The sequence below is a fragment of the Ursus maritimus genome, unplaced genomic scaffold, assembly GCF_017311325.1.
Source record: "Ursus maritimus isolate PB19 unplaced genomic scaffold, ASM1731132v1 scaffold_7, whole genome shotgun sequence".
Classification (NCBI taxonomy): domain Eukaryota; kingdom Metazoa; phylum Chordata; class Mammalia; order Carnivora; family Ursidae; genus Ursus; species Ursus maritimus.
The window spans coordinates 25765014-25788034 of NW_024426885.1; the positions used below are offsets into that span (position 1 = coordinate 25765014).

Consider the following 23021-nt stretch of genomic DNA (forward strand, 5'->3'; position numbering starts at 1 on the left):
CGAACCAAAACTACAATGAGATCCTACTTCACACCCATTAGGATGGTTACAATAAAAAAGACAGACAATAACAGGTGTTAGAGAGGATGTAGAGAAATTGGAACCCTCATAAGTGCCGGTGGAGAACACGACATGGTACAGCCATTTTGGAAAACAGTCTGGCAATTCCTGAAAGAAGTAGACATAGAGTTACCACATTAACAGCAATTCTACTTCTAGGTATAGCCTACGAAAAGTGAAAACACACGTCCACACAAAAACTTGCCTATCAGCGTTCATAGCATTATTCCTAACAGTCCCAAAGTGGTAACAGCCCAAGTGTCTATGAGTTGACCAATCGATGGATAAAATGTGTTATACCCATACAACAGAATATGAATGGAAAGGAAAAAAGTACCGACACTTCCTGAAAACATCACACTAAGTGAAAGAAGCCAATCACAAAACACCACAAAGTGTTATGATTCTATTTACATGAATTGTACAGAACGGGAAAATCCATAGTAGCAGAAAGCAGATTAGCGGTTGCCAGGGAATGGGGTGCGGGGGGCTCAGGAAGGGAACTACTAATTGATATAGGGTTGCTTTCTGGGGTGATGAAAATGTTCTGAAATAGACAGGGGTGACGGTGGCCCAGTCTTGTGAACATGCTAAAAACCAGTGAACTGTACGCTCTACAAGGGTGAATTTTATGGTGTGTGAATTGTATTTCAATAAAGCTGTTATTATTTTTTTAAAAAGCCTCAGAAACCATCCTCCCCTCAGAACAGGAAGTACAGCACACCTCAGCACAGGACGCTGTGTGCCGAGAGCAGAGAGACCTGCGTGTGGTCTGGCCCCGCGGTCAGAATGGATGTCCAACCGCAACTCCCACGCCCAAGACAAGGCACACTTATTTGCTGGTGGTAACCCCACTCTTCCTCACTCAAGAGGGCACAGTGATGTACAGATCAGGATAATAGTGTATATTCTAACTCTGAGAATAAACAATTTCATACTTTATTATTAAAAAACAATAGCTGGAAAAACATCCCTCATCAGACTGCCAAGGCTGGTGATATGGAAAGTGAGTCACACGCCTCTGGACTAGGAGCTCACTAAAATATACTCTTAAATTCTTCCACTGGAAACAGATCTTGGGTCAGTCAAGGAACAAGGAAGCCTCAAGGCTTCCCCAAAGCTTTAAAAAAAAAAAAAAAAAAAAGATAATTACACAGGCTAACATTAACCAAGTAATTACTATGTGGCAGGCACTGTTCTAAGTGCTTAGTAAACACTAACTCAATTAATCCTTATAATAAGTCAATTAACCCGCACAATAACCCTATAAGCTAGGTGCTATTATCCCATTTTACAGAAGAGGAAACTGAGTCAATTAACTAGCCTAAGGCTATCTGGAGGCAGGCTGGCTCCAGAGTCTGCACTCTCAGTGATGATACTTCCAAGGACTCCTTCTTCTGGGATGCCCACCACAGAAGGGTGGTTGGTTAGACTTCTGTGCCACACAGCACCTGGCCAACAGTTCCAAGCCACCTGCCTGACTTCTTCCAGGGGCCTACAAACCACCTCCTTCAGCACCCGAGCAGGGGTGCTTCCCTAGCTGCTTCCCTAGCTCCAGGCACACTGCACGTGAATCCTGCTCCCACAGCAAAGGGAGCAACCAGTCCACAGACAGGGAGGAGAATCAGAGACATACACAGGCTTTCAAGAAAGAAAACTGAAATGTTCCCCACGTGCCTGTGTTGAGTCAGAAGGCACATCTTCAAGGATAAGCTGAGGGCAGAGACGAAGAAATGTTGCTCACACAATGTGTGGGGAACTGAGCCCTCGAATACCCTACTGATGGGGATGTCCACTGAAAGAACTGCTTTGGGAGAGCAATTTGGCACCATCTACCCCAAATTTCAAATGTACATACCCTACAACCCCACAATCTCTGATTCCACTTCTAGGAATCTAGCACAATTGCAGAAAGAAATACATAGAACAAGGTTCACTATAAAACAGTGTGAACTGGTAAGAACTTGGATACAACATATGTTCATCTATGGAACAGCACTTAAATAAATCATGGTCTAAAGCAATAACACACAGGTGGGGTTTTCTGGGAGGGTTTTTTTGGTTTGGTTTGGTTTGGTTTGTTTTTGCAATTCTATACTCAATTCTGAATGCCATTCTTCTCCTTTTGTTTCCTCTTCTTGAGGCTTTCCTAAACTTGGTCAACTCTCCTTATTATTCTCTTACTGTTTAATAATCTCATTTCCAAGCTTTTTGGGTTTTGATTAATATTATTCTTTTTCTTTTCTTTTCTTTTTTTTTAAGTAGGCTCCATGCCCAGAGTGGAGCCCCATGCGGGGCTTGAATTCACAACCCTGAGATCAAGACCTGAGCCGAGATCGATCAAGAGTCAGATGCTTAACTGACTGAGCCACCCAGGTGCCCCAACATGCAGGCATTCTTTCAAAAATCAAGGTATATATGCGATACGGAAAGAAGTCTATGAAGGATGAAATAATGCATGTTGTAAAGTACTACATATAAATTATCCCATTTTTATTTTTTTAAAAAATAAAACGAAAATAAAGAACTTTCTCCATACCAACAATGTTATGTTTATATATAGGAGTTACATATACATATATATGAACTATTACTATATCTATATTCAGCATAAGCAGAAAACCCACCAAAAACACACACCAAACCACAAACTTTCACTTTTTACTCTAAGCATTTCTGTCTGTATTACGTATCATTGTTACAAGCATGTGTTACTTTTGTGTAACTAAAAACTGACTTGAAAAGGTAAAAGGCACCTTAAAGCTCAAAGAAAAGCAGCAGTCAGGTCTAAGGAAGGAAAAGGGAAAGAAAGCCTAGTGGACCTTGTGCCAAATCAGACCGGTACAGGTTTTCTGCTTTCCCCCAACTCTCTGCAGACAGAGCAAGGGCATTTGCATATTTAAAAACAAAGGACTCAAGTAAAAAGAAAGAAATACACAAGATGAACTTCTCACACTATTCAACTCTATATTCAAATCCCAAAGAGCTACAATGTTCCACCATCTCCGTATCAAAAGCCAAATATTAACCTTCTCTCCCAAATAAACCACAAAGAGGGAAAAATAACTTAGATGTGATCAGTCAACTAAGTTGTGGTTTTTCTGTTGTTTCTGTGTTCGGTTGGATTTTAATATAACTGGAGTGACCACCAGGCGGAATTTTAGATGAGGAAGATAATTTCGGAAATGATGAACAAAAAAATAGCATGTAGGATTTTGAAAAACGTGAATAATTTTCTCCAAGAACGCATGCTTCTGATCTGCAAGAATGTGTAATAACACAGTGTTACAACATAAGATCTGTCTTGCTTGATATTTAAAAATCAAAACAGACATGTTTTTATAGCTTTACTCTAGGATCCACCCTTCCAAGCCACAAATATTCTTGCAACGTCTCAAAATCACTTTTACCTCTTCCAAAACAAGTTTAAATTAAATTCTTTAAAACACCTAAGATCATGAATCAAAAACCTAGCCAAGGCACTCTGAGGGTAATGACGGCACCAGGAACGGACGATCCATCGCTCATCTATTTTCCCACAGAAGAAAGTATGGAAAGAAGAAAGCCAAAAGTAAATAAATCCAAGCTATGGGAATGTAGCTGAGTAAGCGAGAGTATCCCAAAAACCCAAACCACGCAAGACTGGCGATCTCCAAGTCTGAGACCATGACCTACTTTAATTCCCACACTGGGAAAGCCCAGAATTGTATCAACAAGCCACGGAATTCAATAGGATGAGATTTGTTTCCCCTTTCCTTACCTCCTAGGTTGCAATGTTCTGGATTTATTGATATTTCTTTGTTTGTGGTTTCCACATTACATATAGTTTTTTGGCCAGACTTTGCTCCACCTAGTGGAAATACAAAGGATGGTCCAAAAGGGAGGTGCCCAGAAGCAGACCTCAACTTGTCTGTCCTATGCCACCAAGACAGATCACAAAGACCCACTGTCACTGCTCCCTGTTACTCAGTGGCTGTTCTTTTGTCTGTGCAGTTATGATGGGATTGGTGGCCCCAGTGGTGGGTTATAGGGCAAAGAATGAAATCACATCATTGCACCACCTGGATCCTGATGGTTCCAATAGCGTTAGTCCAACAGGAAAGCAAGAGATGCTCTCAGGTGAACGGACGGCCAGGCATTCAAAAGGCATTTGGAACTGTTAATCCGAAGTCATCTGAGGTACCCACAGTATGCTTAAAGAGTTGCCCACTAGGGCCCCAAATCCACAGATGTGCTGCATCCTGGGGGCTTGAAAGGGAAGGCTTCTCCTGAGGTCACACAGCCACCCTGAGGTCTGGGACAGTCAGCCCATGGCGACCCTGAGAACACCTCACAGTTTCTGTAGGCTGAGTGTGTGAAACAAACCAATGTTCATGGGGCCAAAATGAGAGTAGAACCAAGACTTGGAATGGGGAAAGGAAAAAATTCTAAGAACATGACTCTGTTCAGATAGGTAATGGGGCCAAGGAAGACACTGAGAAAAGAAAAGTAACTGGCCATCAGCCTTTCACGGGGGTGAAAACAAACACGTTCTTAAAATGAAACCACAAGGGCGAACCAAAGCAAGAGGAGAGAAAGTTTGAGACTGGGTGAATAAGGGAGGCTCACCTGCTTACTGAACCACAAACTAAAAAAAGTGTCTTTTTTCCCCACAATGTTTGATGTTGACTGACAAAGCCAGGCTGATTGACAACATGTTAACAAATCGGAGAGTAATCAAGATTCATAGGATATTAAAGCTCTCCACTGTCCCACCTAAAATTTGTTGTCAGAGAGGTTACTTCACACACTTCACAATGCTACGTTCTCTCCTCATAGAAGGCTGCCCTCAGACCCCGTGATAATCAGCATGAGCTGGTACGGGAATAGCAGGCACGCTAAACCAGCGTCTGTCCACCTCGGCCCCACTGACATTTTGGACCAGACAATTCTGTGTTGTGGGGGGCTATCCTTTGTTATGGGGGGTTTAGCAGCATCCCTGGCTCCAAGTTGTGGCAACCAAAAATGTTCCCAGACACTGACAAATGTCCTCTGGAAGGGGCAGAATTATCCCCAATTGAGAACCACAACTCTGAACATATAGGTTCACCAAGAACATTTCCTACAGGGACAAAATTAAACTCAGATATAGGACAGGATCAAGGAACTGACTTTTAAACTTCCCAAATCTCAGCTTCTAAACTTAATTTGAGAGCTGATACTAACTTGCCAACAACCAAATGTTCTCTGAGGACCACAAATAGTAACAGCAGGATAATTATTATTATACCTAATAGCCATTAAATATATTCCAAGAGCTTTACACACAGGATGTCTTTTCACCTCAAAGCAAACCCATAAGGTATGTACTATTATTGACCCCATTTTATAGATGAGGACACGAAGGCACAAAGAGGTTAACAACTTGCTCCAGGATAGTAAGTAGAAGTCAGGTTTGGATCTCAGGTGGTCCGCCCCCAGAGCCCACGACCTCACCACTGTGTTGGACTACACCCCACTATTCCTACACTGGAGAGCTCTTAGATCTGCACTATCGAGGAGTTAGTAGCCACATGTAGCTATTTAATTTAAATTAATTAAGATTAAATATCATACCAGTCTTGGAAAACAGTCTGGCAGTTCCAAAGTTACTATATGACCCAGCAATTCTACTGTTTGGTATACACCCAGGATAAATAAAAACTTATGTCTACACAAAAAACATGTACATGCCTGTTCATAGCCACATTATTCAAAGTAGTCCCAAAGTGGAAAGAGCCCAAATGTCCATCATTTGGTGAATGGATAAATTAAATGTGGTACATTCACAGCACTGAATGTTAACTGGCTACAGAAAGGAATGAAATGCTGATACCTGCCATGATGTACTGATACAAAACAGGGACAAATCCCAGAAATATTACGCTAAGTGAAAGAAGCGAGTCACAGAGGGCCACCTCGTGTATGATTCCATTTATAAGGAATGTCCAGAATAGGCAAATCCATAGAGACAGAAAATAGATTAGTGGCTGCCAGGGGCTGTGGGAGGCGGGGATGGAATGGGGAGGGGCTGCTAATGGCTACGGGGCTTCTATCTGGGGTAATGAAAACATCCTAAAATTAGATAGTAGGGGTGCCTGGGTGGCTCAGTGGGTTAGACGTCTGACTCTTGATTTCCACTAGGTCACAATCTCGGGGTCGTGGGATCAAGTCCCTCTCCCTTTGCTCCTTCCTCCAATCCCCCCCCCAACTTGCTCTCTTTCTCAAAGAAATAAATTCATTAAACCTTAAAAAGACAAAGCAAACAAAAACAAAAATAGATAGTAGATGGTACACAATTCTGTGACTTACTAAAAAGCCATTTTACGTACACTTTAAAAGGGTGAATCTATTGGCATGTTAATTATGTCTCAATACAGCTGTTATAAAAAACTAAATGTCATTAAAAATTCAGTCGCTCATCTACCCTAGTCACATGCCAAGTGTCAGGAGTCACATGTGGCTATGTGGCTACCAAAACAGCGCAGATACAGATCACTTCTACTATCACCGGAAGTTCTACTGGGCTGCACTGCTTGGACGAATGGATAAAAGGCCTCCTACCATCTAAGCACAGTCTACCTTTCAAGCGTCTTCTACTCCTACCCTCCTCTACACACCCACATAGGAAGCTTCCCACAGACTATGTGCCGCCTCCAAACACAGCCTCCATTTTCACTTTTCCAGGCTGGAACAGACTTGTTTCCCTTCCCAACCTTTAAAGCCTCGTCCAAATGCCTGTTCTGTGAAGCTTTTCCTACATCCCACCTTTCCCAGGCCAGAGCAGAATCAATTGCTCCCACTGTCCTTTGTTTGCACACCTGTGCCTCCGGGTTAGAAATCATTGCGTGTGAGATCTGGCTTTCCCACCAGATAACCCGCTCCTTGAGGACAGGGATTCGGTTACTCCTCTGAGGGTCCCCAGTGCCCACCTGCATAGCAGCCTGCGGCAGAGAAGACATTTCAGTAAATGATCGCTAAATTCTACTGGAAGGATTTACGGAAACTCATGGTGTGGCTTTGAGACGATTGTTCGCTTTGGTATATAAAACAGACTAAGAAAATGAGGGAAAGGGAATTAAGAGTCTGGACGTTCCATCTTCCGCTATTCTGTGGGAAGAAATGAAGGTGATCACACCGAAATGCTGTTTTTAAGAAAGAAGAGTGGAATAGAGCTTCTGGACTAAAGACCGGGGCACCGCTGGTGAGTAAGGGGAGGGGGCACAGGGTATATACTATTGAGGAGTGAGGTAAGAAAAAATATCAGGAATTAGGACCCCCATCCAACGCAAAGTTTTAAGCATGGCAGAGGAAAGGTAAGGACTGTGTCTCTAAAGATTAAGCTGGGTGGCTTTACGGAAAAAGACATTTCTACTAAAATTTTATTTTAAATAACATGGTCAGGTTATCCTAGTTGAATCTAAGCAACAATAGAAAGGAAGAAACTCTATGTATCTCATTCATTATTTAACTAGAAGAGACAAATGTCAAGGCCTCACTGGCGACTCCAATATTTTTTTATTCTTTATGGATTTAAGGAATGACATCTGAGTCGCAGTAACCTATAGGAGAGTTAAGTCCAAGTTCCCAATCTCAGAGTGAACTAGGCTGATAACTTTCCTAGGCCAGGATGGGAAGAAATGACAGTTTCAGGGGAGAGCTGGTAACAGGGAAAGCAGGCTGCCCTGTATTATATAAATATATAACACGATACATTTTGGATATTAGATGCATTTATATAAAAAGACTGTATTTCACAGAGGCATTTCAAGGGGAAAAAACACAGTAAATCACCGACACCATGTCCAATACGGAATGAGTACAGCAGGTCCCCCTCATTTCAGAGTTAGCTGGAAGCCCCTTGTTGAAATAAAGACAGTGAGTACCTGAAGTGCATCCTATGTCAAAATGGTCTCTCAATTTTTTTTTCTTCACTGATTTCTACAAGCCAAAAATCAACAAAAACCCAAACAAAACAAAAAGCAAATTGACTAAACAGCACTGGATTCAGAGTTAATAATTATATACTAACTTGCATGCCAAAGGTTAAAATTCAAAACACAAATCTCACTATCGATATCTAGTACTCCTGGGCAGAAAGAGACAGGCGTATGAGGTGGGAACAGGAGTACTGGGTGAGGGGGATGGTCAGGGAGAAGGAGCCCACTCATTACCGAACTTTTCTCTTCTCTGCATGAACCGTAGCCACATAATAACTGCTGGTTAGTGCTAGCTAGCATCCATCCAAATGGAACAAGGTACAAAAGCCACCCTGTCCCCAAAATAAGTATTGGAAGTGCCAGAGAAATGATAAGAAAGCGGCCTGTGATCGATAAACTGCAATTAGGGCATGACGTTGAAGATCCCCTCCCACATCTCCTCGCCAACTCCCAGGCTTCGGTGACCTGGCGGCAACCTCCACTTTCCATCCTTCCTCTGCCAAAGAACTGGATCTGTTTCCCACCGTCAACTCAGAGGCCCACCACTGCTCTTCCATCGGGTGAAGCATCCACTGGCCCGGGGCACCGATGTCCTAAGGCTCCAACGTTCTTAAGTCAACCCGCTAGCCGCGTAATTTACTGGATATTGAGAACGACCTTTCTTTACTTAAATGTAGAAGGCGAAGCAACAGTTTATCCTATATTTTGTTCTGTCAACACCTATGCTTTTTTTTTTTAAGAGTTATTTCTTTATTTTAGAGAGACAGTAAGAATGAGCCTGTGGGGGGAGGGGCAGAGGGAGAGAGAGAATCTCCAGCGGACTTGCCATGGAGTGAGGAGCCGGATGCAAGACTCAATCCCACCACTCCAGCTGAAATCAGGAGCCAGACGCTCAACCGACTGAGCCACCCACGTGCTCCAACATCTATACTTCTTAACTTTACCAGTCCTGAGGGTTCTGACTTTTCCAATAAATAAAATCTATTTCTCCTGCCTGTTTATGATTTTAACTAGGAAAAGAAAGAACCCCAACAAGCCCTAAAATGGAAGAGTCTCAGCCCTACAAAAGGGACTATACTGGGCCAGAAAATGAGCTCTATTCCTTTCACATGTTATTTCAAATACACATAAATAGATTGGGGGGGGGGAGAGATAAATAACAAATGGTGGTATAGCCATACAGTGGAATATTAGTCACAAAAAAAGGAACGAAGTACTGGTACATGCTACAATGTGGATGAACCTCAAAAACACTACGTTAAGGGAAAGAAGACAGACACAAAATACCACAAATTGTAGGATTCCATTTATATGCAATATCCTGAATAGGTAAATCCATAGAGACAGAAAACAGATTGGTGGCTGCCAGGAGCTGGGGGAAAGGGAAATCAGGGAGGAACTGCTTAATGGGTACGGGGGTTTCTTTCGAAGTAACGAAAATGTTCTGGAACTAGATGTAGTGGTTGCACAACATTGTGAACGTACTAAACACCACTGAATTGTTCACTTTAAAATGGTGAAAGGGTTTTAAATGGTTTCTGTTCTACGAATTTCATCCCATTTAAAAAACGAATTAATTTTTAAAATAAAGGACACTCGGGGGGCAAAACAAGATGCATATGTGAAAAGGCAGCCCATAAACTCCTAAGGAAAAGGTAAGTATTTTTGTAGCACTCTGCTTCTACTCTTGATCACAACGCAAAGTTCAAGTGCTAAGCTGTATAGACTCTGCCATCATGCCGTGTGTGAGTGTGTGTGTGTGTCTATTCCCTTCTGAAAAGACAGGGAAGAGAACAGAAAGTGAAGAAAATAGAATGGTAAAGCCTTGCCAAATGCAAGGGAAGGAGGGGTGATTCCCCCTACTGCACCCCACCCAACTTGGCACCAGGAGTAACACTCCCATTAGGGTTTCGAAATGCCAGCCGGAGCTGGAATCAGCACAAGCAAGCTTCTCTGCCTGGATAAAAAGCAAGCCACCCAGCAAGAAAAGCTGGGGTGCTCCATTTGCTGCCCATATTGGCATCAGCACCACCCTTTGCTCAAAAGCCCTGAACTGGCCTGGATCAGCATCAGTGGCTGGCTCTCCCAGGCCAGCCAGCCTACCAGCAAGAGCTTGTTATAGCTCAAGTGTGCCCTCCTCCTGAGGGGTCCCGATCTACTTCATCCCACAGGCCTCCCAAGAGTCTGGTCTCCAACCTCTTGCCTCCAACACATTAAAAATGGAGCCAAGATGCCGTCGGAACTTTTCCCTGTCCAGATTGAAATAAATATTTTTCCAGCCCCTCCTCCCTCTCAGGCCAGCTCAATAACCCACGTACCCCTACCCGCACACACGTACACACTGCATCACTGCCTCGGAAACCTGCTTCAGGGGGGGACACGAATGCGCCCCCCATGCCTCAGCTTTGCACCACTATCCAGTCACAGTCATCCCAGCCCACCTGACCTAACTGTCCTCTCAAAGGGCCCCTCACTCGCTGGGCACCGTGCCTCTGCCACTTCCTTGACACCAAAACAGGTGTCCCTCAGCTAAACACCGACGCCCCCTTAGATCCTGTCCACTCCAGGCATGGGAGCCCCTCTCGGGACCCCTCAACTCTTGGCAACAACACTCCTTCAGCCCCTCCAGCCAGGCAGCGCCGCCGTCTTCAGCCCCCTCCAGCCAGGCCTCGACGACCCCCAGGCCCCCAGGCTGGCCCGGACGCCCCCTCCCCCTTACCTGCGGGGGTTCAGCCCTGGCTGACAGGGGGCTGGGCAGCGCCTGGAGGAGCAGGAGCGCCATGCCACCCAGGAGCCTTCTCCTCTCCATCCCCCTCCTGCTCCTGCTCCTCCGCCACGGCGCCGCCACCTCCCTCCTCCTCCTCCCTCTCCTCCTCTTCCCTCTTCCTTCTTCCCTTCTTTTCCTGTTTCACTCTCCCCTCCCGCTTCCGGCTCGGCTCCACCCCGCCCCAGCCCAAACACCCTCCCACACACTGGGCAGGCTCTCCAGTTCCAGCGCTTCGTGGGCCCCTGTCCTTCGTCCATTGACCAAAATAGCTGTCGATCAAATAGAAGTCCCGCCCCCCATGAAGACGGAAGACCGAAGGGATCCAGCCAATGAAAAGTGGGAGGAAGCCGGGCCATCTTGAGTGCTGCATGGCGGTGTAAATGTGTCCCAAGCCAAAGAGAGTGGCGGAAGTAGCTCAGATCGGGGGGCGGAGCCATCTGGTACCAGTATTGAAAAGTCTAATTCGGGTGTAGCCATCTTGAGCGTGGCGGAAGTACTAGATTTCTACACTCTAGCAAAGAAAAGAAGGGGTATGGTGATTCTAAAGAATATTGGAAAAGAAGTTGTGTTTTAGAAGGTAACTGGGCGCTCCTTCAGAAGAAAATAACTACAAAGTAAAAATCTTTGACGTCTTTTGTTCTGAAGCGCAGCCCTGTACCCGGGTCGCTCTCCTTGTCTCAAAGTGTTAGCTCAGGTCAATTTGAATTCTCTGAAATAGTACATTTACCTGAGGCACGGTGCTGTGTCGCCCCAAGTTCCAGCAACATATTTCTATTGACTCTACCTCAGAAACAGCTCTGAAATCCACTCCCATTGTTTCCATCCATATTCTCATCTTCTTGCTAAATACACATGGTCTCCCTGCTGGCCCCAGTTGCCAATTCTTCCCTCTCAATTACTGCCACACTCCACAGCAAGGGTGCTCTACGACATAAAACCAAACATCATTGTTATAAGGCTTTCCCTCTTAAAATACTTCAACTACCTACGCAATATACAGTCCGAACTACTCAATATGGTTCTCTCTTGTGTCCTGATCCCTGCCTACTTCTTTTATCTCCTCTTCTGCCACTACATTTTCCCACACATTCCATTTACACCAAACACTTAAGAGATCTCCAGTGTGCTGTGCTTTAGTACACACTGCACATATAGTTCTGTTTATAAACTCCCAGTTCCCATCCCCTCCCTTGTTTCTTCTTCTGGATTCTCATAACAGGAACACTCCCTGTGTCTGATCTATAACATCTGCCTGGCTGACCCCTCCCACTAAATTTGCAGTTTTTTGTATAGCACACCGTTTTACTCTCTCTCTCCCTCCCTCTCTCTCTTTTTTTAAGAAATCCCTACAACATCCTGTACAAGGCCCAACCATGAGCCCAACAATGTTGGTAAAATAAATAAACAAATGAAGACCCATGCCAGAGAAGCCAGATGCCTGTAGCTGCCAATCTCCTCTCAAAATCCTGCCAATGCATTTTGCAGGTTGGCCTAGTCCAGCCCATAGCTGAGCCCAGAGGGAGTTTGTTCTTGGCTTAAATGGTGGCAAAGTGGGACACTGGTAAGAATGAAGAAATTGGTTCTGCCCTCAGCTTAAGAATGTCCATAGCTCTGGGGCGCCTGGGTGGCTCAGTCATTAAGCGTCTGCCTTCGGCTTAGGGCGTGATCCCAGCATTCTGGGATTAAGCCCCACATCGGGCTTCTCTGCTAGGAGCCTGCTTCTTCCTCTTCCACTCCCCCTGCTTGTGTTCCCTCTCTCTCTGGCTTTCTCTGTCAAATAAATAAATAAAATCTTTAAAAAAAAAAAAAAGAATGTCCATAGCTCTGCCTCTTCTTGATCCTGCTTTCCCAAGTGTTATAAAAGGTGACGAGTATTTTTGCCAATCTCAAATGTCTTGGAAATTCATCCATACCACAATCAAGCTCCCTAGGGAAGAAATAAAGATTCGGTATTAGGCAAGGGCCAAATTATTTTCATAGCACAGGGCCTCAGTCCTGGCCTCAAGGTTTTGTAAGTCCCCCTTTATAAAAGCCAGGTATCATCATCATCAGGAAACCCCAATAATTTCAATTCAGCAAACACAGATTTTATCCTAACTTCCCTTCCTTTCTTTACCAGAGAGCTGGAACTGAGCCACTGGATGGGACAAACACTAAACCCTGCCCAGTCTGGATTAGCACTTCCCACACGAAGGCATTTGAGTCACCTAACCAACTCGCCTTCCACATCCCACAGATGCCAACTCAGAGAAAGCAGAGAGGTCTTACAAAATGGAGCTGAGATGCAGTTTGAATGAATGCTTTTTAAAGTGCCTCTAAACTGTAGCCACCACATACTTCAGAATTTTCCAAAAGAGCCATTGTCTATACAGGGAGGAGGAATGCCAGGAAGTTTAAGGAGCTGGGAAGGAAAGGAGAAGATTGTCAATTCTTGAAAGGACACCAGTGTGGAATTGCTTCCAAGCTCTGGCTAACTCTGGTAATGTTTCTCCTATTTGTCCTTGGAAACGGGTAAAGCTGAAGCCAGATCTCCTATCCTAGGAAAGCTAGCTCAAAGACATAAAGTTTTCTGCTCAGAAATCAGCTAAAAGCAAATTGCACATGTTACGGCATGGATAAACTTTGAAAATATTATGCTAAATGAAAGAAGCTAGACACAGAAGGCTACACACTGTGTGATTTCATTTATATGAAAAGTCCAGAATAGGCCACTCTATAGAGGCAGAAAGTAGACTCGGGGCTTGGGGGGAGGATGAAGGGAATGGAGAGAGACTGCCAAAGGGTACAGAGTTTCTTTTGGGAGCAATAAAAATATTCTGGATGGAACATTGGGGTGGCTCAGTTGGTTAAGTGTCTGCCTTCGGCTCAGGTCATGATCCTGGGGTCCTGGGACTGAGTTCCACGTCGGGCTCCCTCCTCAGGAGACAGTCTGCTTCTCCCTCTGCCTGCCACTCCCCCTGCTTGTGCTCTCTCTGTCAAATGAATAAATAAAATCTTTAAAAAGTAAAAAAATAAAAAATATTCTGACTAGTGATGATGATTACAACTTGGTGAGTATACTAAAAAACACTGAATTGTACACTTCATTTTTAAAAAAGATTTTATTTATTCATTTGACAGAGAGAGCACAAGCAGGGGGAGTGGCAGGCAGAGTGAGAGAGAGAAGCAGGCTCCCTAATGAGCAGGGAGCCTGGTCCCAGCACCCTGGGATCACGACTGGAGCCGAAGGCAGACGCTTAACCGACTGAGCCACCCAGGCACTCCTGAATTGTAAGACTTTAAAAAGAAGAATTTATGTTATATGAACTCTATTTTAATTTTGAGAAAAAAAGGGGGGGATTAAATTGCAGCCAGTACCTTGGCCTCAGGGAAGTGGCCCTTTTTCTTTAGAGCAGTGGTCCCTGAAGTGTGCTCCCCAGACCGACAGAAACTGCATCACTGGACAATTACTAGAAATGTACATTCTCAGGCCCCACCCCAGACCTACATAATAAGAAATTCTGGGGATAGGGCCCCGCAATCTGGTTTTTTTTTTTTTTTCATTTTAATTCCGGTGTAGTTAACATGGTGTTATATGTTTCAGATACACAACATAGTGATTCAACAATTCTATACATTACTCAGTGCGCATCATGGTAAGTGTACTCTTAATCCCCTTCACCTGTGTCACCCATCCCCCACCCCCCTCCCCTCTGGTAACCATCAGTTTGTTTTCTATAGTTAAGAATCTGGTGTGTGTGTGTGTGTGTGTGTGTGTGTGTTTGGTTTGTCTCTTTTTTTGTTGTTCGTTGATTTTGGTTCTTCAATCCCACATATGAGTGACATCGTACGGTATTTCTCTTTCTCTGACTGCATCCCCAACAACAGGGAATGTTGGTTCCTGTTCCTTTTTCTCCACATCCTCACCAACACTTTTTCCTCGTGTTTTTGGTTTTAGCCATTCTAACAGGTGTGAGGTATTATCTCATTGTGGTTTTGATTTGCATTTCCCTGATGATAAATGATGTTGGGCATCTCTTCATGTGTCTGTTGACCATCTGTATGTCTTCTTTGGAGAAACGTCTGTTCGTGTCTTCTGCCCATTTTTTTTAAATTTTATTTTTTGTTAATCTCCACACCCAACGTGGGGCTTGAACTTATGACCCCAAGACAAAGATTCTCATGCTCTACCAACAAAACAGCCAGTACCCCTTTTCTAATCATTTTTAAATTGGATTATTTGCTTTTTTGTGTGTTGAGTTGTAATAAGTTCTTTATGTATTTCAGATACTAACCCTTTATCAGATGTCATTTGCAAATATCTTCTCTCATTGAGTAGCTCGTCTCTTAGCTTTGTCGTTTCTTTGGCTGTGCAGAAGCTTTTTATTTTGATGGAGTACGAATAGTTTATTTTTCCTTTTGTTTCCCTTACCTCAGGAGACATAGCTCGACCCACAATCTGTGTTTTAACAACCCATCCATGTGACTCTGACACACGTTCTAAAAACCACTGCTCCAGAGTAGGGGAAACTTTTTGTGGAAAGGGCCAGAGAGCAAATATTTTATGTTTTGCATGCCACATACATGGGAGTCTCCGTCACATATTCTTGGTTGTTTGGGTTTCTTTTTTCTTTTTTATCCTTTAAGAATATAAAACATTCTTAGTTCCCAGCCACACAAAACAGGTCCCATGTGGTTTGTCAACTGCCGCTCTGAAACAACACAGTGCCCATTCTGGAGCGTCCAGCAAAGACAGGTGGATTTTTCCTCTGTAGTAAGAGAAATCAACAGTGGCCTCCAGGCACCAGACAGGTTCCCCTTATCGTTGTGGTAACCTCTTTCATACCAAGACCAAAGTAAGACCAGATCCTGCTTTTCATCCAGGCTTTATTAACTCAGTCTGCAGACAGATCATTGTCCTCTTTCAAGAAATGTATTTGATTCAGTGATATCCTTTGACTAGTCAGTCAATTCTACTAGATAGAGCTCGATACAGACATTGACCCCAGGGAAGCCACAATGGTCTCCTTCCACGCCCACTCCACCCCGAGCTTGAAAAATCACGTAGAGCAGCCAAGATGGGAAGGGCAAATGGCTACACTTCGCTGGGTGTCCTTTAAGGCTCTTTGGTCCTGACTGATTATTTCTCAGAGGTATCCAAATAAAACTCCCCTTTCCTATTCAGTACACACCAGTGTTTAACCCAATGGGCTGAGGAAGGGAGGCAGCTAGGAAAATATACCCATTAAAATGTGTTGTTAATACCTACATACATAATTTTTACCCACAGTTAGTGGATTTATCTTTTAAACACAGAGATGTAAAATCAGACATGATTTTAGCACAGGAGAACAAAGTCAGTGTCATGGGACTTTGAGCACCATGAAACTTTGCTGCCTCATGCAGTGGACTTTTTCATCACTACGAACTCCTGGGTGCTTGATCAACCCAAGTTTAGCAGCACTCCCAAAGACGCTTTCTGACAAGGGGGCACTGGGGAGGAGAATGGGGAAGAATGGAGAAGAGCCCCAAGGTGACAACAGACTTCTTCCCTCTCCCTTCCTGAGTTAGCTAGAATTGCAGGGACAAAACGTTCCATAGCGTGAGACAAGATGAGGAGGAAGGGAAGAAGAAACAGGGGTAGGAGCTTCCCTTTGTCCCAGGGGCTCTTCCGCAGTTCTGGCTGGAACTAGAATCCCAAAGGTTTCCTAATTTTTCCAAATGGTTTGCTTGTGTATGTCCCCCAGGTTCCAGCAACTTTTCCATCAGGGAGTCTCAGCTCCTGGTCTCCAGGGGATGTTGGCTGGGGGGCGGGGTGGGAGGAGCAGATAGAAGACTTGGTCTTTGCTCCCCTTGTTCACTTGTATCCCCTGGAGTCCAATAACCCAGGTGCCTAAGTGAAAACATGAGGCTCCCCACCCCCCAAATCCACCCTGGCTTCAGGCCCCATTGGGAGAGGAATGAGGGCACAGGTATACAAGGCAGCTAAGGGCTGGTGAATACGGGCATAGACTGGTCCTTGCTGGGATGGGGCATTTAGAGGCCCTTATTGAAGTAGACATAAGGCACAAGTTCTCCATACTTGGCCTTGATGGTGTCTTGGAGTTCTGGTTCCAGATAAGAAACTGACAATTCACTGAGAAGAGAAAAGAAGGGGATTATGAGCCTGCCAACTGGACAAGCAGCAAATTACCATCAGATAAAATCCAACTCAAATGCCACCTCTAAGAAGCCCTTCCTGATTTTTCCATCAGAACGAATGGCCTTTGTACAACATAACATGTTGCTTTTACTTCTACTCAGGCCTGACTTCATTCTCCCTGGTGCTAAACCTCCATCTTCTCTGTAAGGTTATAAGCACAGTGCTTGGAACACAGGAGATGTCTGCAGATGACACTGAATCATGAGTACGCAGGCAGGGGAACCTTGCATCTTCTCAGGGTACATCCAAGCTACATCTAGTCTCCTGGAGCTCGTCCTCTCGCCTCCCCCAGTCTGATGCTTTGTTTCCCTTTTCCATCATGCTTCGCACACCCCTTCCCTGCCAGGGCATACAAGGGAAGTAGAGAGGTCCAAGTCATCCACCCCCCAAGCAAACACAAGCCAGAGTAAGTACCTGTCCCTCTGTCCAATTTCAAGGACCAGATCCAGACAGGGAGGATGGATCAATAACCTAACCAGCAGGGACAGAAAGGCTCTTGTTGCTCCCCCACTTCTCTCCGGGGTAGCCCTTACTCCACTGAGAGGGAGCAACTCATCCTTCTGCCCCTTAGAGATCCATTTTGGTTTACCATTCACCCAGAGCGAAGAGGCCCAGAGTTTAGGTTGACAGGCACTTGTCCTTGGACAAATGCTGTCCTTCCTGCCCCTCCTTGTCTCCTTCAGGACAGCAGGCAGGTCAGGGATAGCAGGGACAGGGCACACGGTAAAGTGAGGAACAAACAACTCTTACCATTTCTGTGGGAAGAGCCCACACGCCACTGGCACCATGAAGATGAGGCTGGAAGAAAGGAGAGATGAAGTGTGAGGGGCCTGCTCGCACCCCGTCCCTGAGCCCCCCAAAGGAAGCAGGGAGATGTCCCTTCAGTACCCTGCCTTCCCCGCTGCCCCATGGCTCCCCTCCCTGCAACTCTCCTCCTGGTCTCTCAGCGCAGGATAATCATTCCGGCATGGCATGAAACTGGCCCCCCTCCCCCTCCCATCCCTCAACCCCCATGCACCCGTCCTTCAAGCAGGTGACGATAACGAAGGCACTGGGAGTGCGAGTAGCAGCCCTAAAGACCACAGGCCCTGAGCAGTAAGGGGTATGAAAGCCAAGGTCTGGTAGACAACAGAACAGGGCAGCTTCTCCAACCTCACTGCAAACACTAGTAACTCAAGGAGCTCGTTAAAAAGCGACGCTGATGCAGGGGGCCTGGGGAAGGCCCTGAGAGTCCTTCTAAGGTCCTCAGATGCTTCGGGGCCAGGGCCCTGTCGTACAGCACTTGGGAATCTGACAGACCAGAGTTCGGATCCCAGCTGGGCTACTCACTGGCTGTGTGATCCTGGGTGAGTGAGCCCTGCAGGGCTGCCGTGAGGCTCAAAGGGGAACCCAGGGGAACACTCACGCAGTGGTGACTCAGTCAGCAGAAGGAAGCGTGGCGTGTGAGGCCGCGGGGGACCCGACCCGAACGCCAGCAATTATGAGCTACAGAGCCCTGGGCAAGTCTCATCTCACTACACCTCCCATTCTTTGTAAAAGGAGAGGATGACAGGACCTAGCCCTCCAGGGCTGAGGGGATTAAGTGAAATGACAGACGTGGAGCACAAGCACAGTGGGGACACACAGGACACACTCCACACGTGTTGGCTGTTACTGTTGTTGTCATTAGCCCCGTGGCCTCGCAGAGTGTGACTGATGCTAGGACGTGGCCAGTCACTGACGGGCACCGGAGCACGCTGCTGTGACTTGTGGTGTTTTCCTTTCGTGTGAGGTTGGGACGCTTGACAGCCCCAGGCTGTCCCCTCATTTTTTGACGTCTCAGCATATTCATTTATTTACTTAGATTATTTATATAGAGATATAGTGGACGCATGGCGTCGTGTACAGGTAAGGTGTATAGCGCGCTGATTTGATAGAGTGACGCATGCGATGTGACTACTGGGGCATCAGCTAACACATCTGTCACTGCCACAGAATTATCATTTCTTTCTTTGTTGGTATTATTTTTTTATTCGTTATTTTTAAGTAATCTCTTCACCCAATGTGGGGCTCGAACTCACAACCCTAAGATCAAGGGCCTGCCCTACTGACTGAGCCAGCCAGGTGCCCCTAGAATTATCATTTCTTTTTTTGTGGTGGGACTGTATTGTGGTGTTCGCCTCTTCTCCAGTCTGAAGGCCAGGACGGGAGGGCACCCAAGCACTCCGCTCTCCTTGAAAATGTGTGCATAGCACCTAGTCAGCCTGAGGCCCTCAACAAAGATGGGGTGAGAACTCTCCAGACGGCCCACGGCTGTTCTGAGCTCAGGCACTATGGAAGTCAGGGAAAGGAGTACATGTTCTCCAACATGGGCAATGCCAGAAGACAGGTCTTAGGTGCCCCAGCTACCACAGAACCCGAACCCAGAAAACATGTTACTCACAAGCAGCCAGACAGCAGAACTTGCAATGGGGCGTGCAGGACCTTGACTTTCTGCACGAAATTGAAGGAAAGACCCACATGAGACTTAGAGATCTTAACGCGAACCCCATGCCTGCCCTACCCCTGATCAGCCAGCTAGAAACCCACAGACACAAAACTCCTAGCCGTGAAGGAGAGGAGAAGGGGGCTCCTCTTGCTCTCTGCAGACGAGGCCAAGCAAGCAGCCATGGCATCTAAAGCAGGCGGCCGGCGGGGACTGGCATGGGCCCTACCTGAGTGAGACGAAGGCCAGTAGCTAGAGGGAAGGATGAGGATCAGAAATTCTGAAGTGTAGGTATGCCTGGGGGGCTCCGGGCAAGGAAGATACAAAAGCAGACCCCACTCACCTTCATGAAATGCAGCTTCTCCAGCCTTTCCATGATGACTGGCAACAAAACTGGAAGAGACAAGGGAGGAGAGACTGGGGGAGGGCTGTAAGACTCTTCCCAAGATCCCTCTCCAAAATCAGATCAGGGACCAGGTGATTCCTCCCACCTCCCCTGAAGCTCCAGAAAATACTTTTGGAGGGAAGACTGTGTAGGCATGGCCACCCCCAACCTGTCCCCCAAGTCCTAGCAGAAGGGTGCTTCCCAAACGTTTCCACCTGCACACCTGCAACAGGACATGTACCGCAGGCCCAAAGCGTCCTCCTCAAAATTCAAACCTTTGAAGGCTCATGCAAACAAATCGCATGTCCTACTCTGTAACATACCCCTGCTAGGAGCAAAACCAGGGCAGGGGATTTATCTTCTTTACCACTGTCTTCCTGGCACCCCGCCCTGTGTCCAACACATTGAAGGTACTTAAGGAATATTTGTGGAATGAAAAGAACTTTCTTCCCCAGATCTCTGATTAACTGATGTCCCAAGAACTACAGTGTGGTTCTCTCACAGGTTTCTGCGTTCAGTACTATGGAGATGTAAGACATACAACATGTGGAACTGATACATTTACACGTTGTAGTATCATTGCCACTGTAGTGTTGGCTACAATCTCCACCACATCACAGAATTATCATTTTTTTTATTGCGGTGGGAAAAGCCAGTTTGAGAAGCATGGCTGTAGAGGCTGCCCCCCACCTCCCACCAAAAGAAAGCTAAATGTGGCTGAGGCCTCCATCATGTGTTCCAGGGTCCCCCAGGATGGGAGGGCTTCTCTATCTTACTCATGCCAGGGGCTGCCATGGTGATCCGAGAAATAACCACTTGGGTGATGCCTACGGCCGCAGCTCTCTGAGGGTAGAAAAGAGTAAGTTGTCAGGAATGACCTTATCCAGTATCCATGGGCTGTACCAGAGGGCAGGGTCAAGGGTCAGGGTCAAGTCTGAGCAGGTAAAGGGGAAGGGATGGATCGACTAGGGGCTGTGTCCTCACCCAACCCTCTTTCACCTAGCTAGACTTTTATGGCTTCAGGACCAGAAATGATGGAGAAAAGACAAGACAAACCTGTTCTGAACAAGAAATGTAGGGAAATCAAGGGGAATGACAATGGAATCAGGGGGCTCCTATAACAGAACCTGGGCCTGCTCTGACTACTAAGAACAGGACCGGGTATAAGAGAGAATTCCCTCCTCCCACCCCAAAGGGTTGCCTCTGCTCACCCGGGAATGACCGATCTCATTGTGATTCCTGTCCTTCACGCAGATGCCCTGGATGAGTTCCCTAAACAGAGACAGGAGTTGCTAGACTTGGGAAAGGGGTGCTGGGAGCCCACCAGCGATGTGACACACCAGGGGACCAAGGCCAGCACACTCAAGCTCTACGAAGCCAGCTCCTGCACCCTGGCCCTTTGATCCTCCTAGTGCGTTCCAGTGAGTGGTATCTCAGAAGTGATCTGGGACGGTGGCTAAGAGAGCTAGGCCTGGGCTCAGACTGCCTAGGTTGAATCCTGAAACGGCAAAGTAAGTTTCTGAACTTGAGCAAGTTCCCTGATCCTTCTAAAGACTCAGTTATCCTCACCTGCAAAATGGGGCTAATCATGGCACCCACTTGATAGGATTGGTGAGGATTAAAGGGGACAGTGCCTGCAAAGTGCTTAGTCCTGCGCCTGACAGAGTGACGGCTCCACAAACACTAGCTGCCCTGACTTATTCTCAGGCCAGTTCCTGACAGCACTCAAGCCCAGAACAGGTAGGTGGCTGGGGCTCCTTCATTTGTCGGGAAGGAGCCCCTGGATGGGGGAGGGAAAGAAGAGAGGAACAATGTGCACGCATGACTATTCTGGTAGTGTGCTCTTTCTGCAAGGGCTGTTGTGACAAGTTCCCATTTGCTAGCCGTCCCAAGAAAACGTGGCTTGTATATACTGGTGACGGTGAGGAAGGCGATGATGATGCCAGCAGTAATAACAGCGAACGCTCAGGCAGCACGTGGTACCTCCCAGGCGCTATGGGGGTGCTTGAGGTAGACGACGTCATTAGGTTTGACAACAGAGGAACATCTATGCTTTCTCTAGCCAAAAGAACAAGAACTGCAAGACACACGGGTTTCTCCTTTTACCTTTCCTGCCACGAAGCTTAGAGCCGGGCGCCTGGAAAACATCTATCTACTCCTCTGGCTTCTTTCAAAGCTTCTTGGCTCTGTTCTATCTTTGGACACCTCGCTCTGCTACATTTCATTCCGTAAGCCATCCCCCGGGCTTTGCAAGCAGGCAGAGTTCACAACTTAAATACAGTTGCCGTTGAAAGGACACGATCTCATACAAACCCCCACAGGTCCGCCCTACTCCCCGCCATCCCCCACCATTCAAACAATGACTCCCACGACACTCATCACAGATCAAACTTAAGTCACCTGCCACTCCTGCGCCATCACCCTCGGAGCAGCCTATCCTTTGGGACCCTTCAGAGGTGTAGCCCAGCAGCCCTCCCCACACCCACCTCAGTCCCCAATCCCCAAAAGCCACCCACTGCCTTGGCTTCCTACGCTTGCCCCACTAACCTGGTGGTTTGTAGGGAGGAAGAGGGATCCCCATACTCACTGCTGTCGCATCATTGGGATGTTGACACAGTTAGCAGCAGCCACAGCAGCAAAGGGCACCCAGCGGCCCACCAGGGGTGGAGCTCTCTGTTGGGGGAAGGGAACAACAGGGCTCACTGGAAGATGGGGGGGAGGGGGCTTAAGGACTACAAAATAAGAAATCAGATCTCGCTACTGCCACGTATCCAGACACTTGGTCTAGGAATCCAAATTCCCTCAAAGACCCGAGAAGACTAACCTGGAGCTAGTTCTGCTACATTTCCCCCTAGTTGGCTGGGCTCTGGCCATACCCAACTCACCCAAGGGCAACGCCAGGCCTGGGGGAGTTTTCCCTTGGACTTTGCTGCCCCCTAGTGGCCACCAAGCCCACAGCAGCCCCAGACAGTACCTTCGTCAACATGTTCATGCCCACAGCAGTGGCCACCGCAGTGGTTGTGGCTGTGATGTAGGAAAGGGTCATCTGCCTAGTGGAGGAGAGACACGCTTGGGAGTGGGGGGCCCTGCCGGCTGAGGGCAAGACCATGGCTTGACTGAGAAAGTCTGGAAATGAAGCTTCATGCCTGAAACTTTACCTGTCTCATCTTGGGACGTTCCCCTCCTGACCACACACACAACGCCCC

At 46.6% G+C, this 23021-nt stretch overlaps 2 protein-coding genes across 8 annotated transcripts in view; both read right to left on the bottom strand.

Moving 5' to 3' along the window:
- Positions 1 to 10920, bottom strand: part of WBP1L (WW domain binding protein 1 like) — a 57820-nt gene extending 46900 nt beyond the window's left edge. Inside the window, exon 1 of the mRNA XM_008711051.2 lies at positions 10738 to 10920. Coding sequence (XP_008709273.2) covers positions 10738 to 10827 — 90 coding nt within the window. The 5' untranslated portion in view covers positions 10828 to 10920. The remainder of the gene's footprint in view (positions 1 to 10737) is intronic.
- Positions 10921 to 15634: 4714 nt separating this feature from the next.
- Positions 15635 to 23021, bottom strand: part of SFXN2 (sideroflexin 2) — a 21029-nt gene continuing 13642 nt past the window's right edge. For 5 of the 7 annotated variants that reach the window (XM_008710801.2, XM_008710917.2, XM_008710861.2 and 2 more), the window contains 8 exons: positions 22790 to 22865; positions 22403 to 22488; positions 21027 to 21087; positions 20592 to 20658; positions 19774 to 19823; positions 19389 to 19438; positions 17717 to 17764; positions 15635 to 16900 (listed from right to left, as the gene is read on the bottom strand). In XM_008710801.2, coding sequence (XP_008709023.1) covers positions 16801 to 16900; positions 17717 to 17764; positions 19389 to 19438; positions 19774 to 19823; positions 20592 to 20658; positions 21027 to 21087; positions 22403 to 22488; positions 22790 to 22865 — 538 coding nt within the window. In that variant the 3' untranslated portion in view covers positions 15635 to 16800. Of the gene's footprint in view, positions 16901 to 17716; positions 17765 to 19388; positions 19683 to 19773; positions 19824 to 20591; positions 20659 to 21026; positions 21088 to 22402; positions 22489 to 22789; positions 22866 to 23021 lie in introns of all 7 variants that reach the window. The other 2 variants (XM_008710731.2, XR_005833213.1) reach the window with 2 other exon arrangements.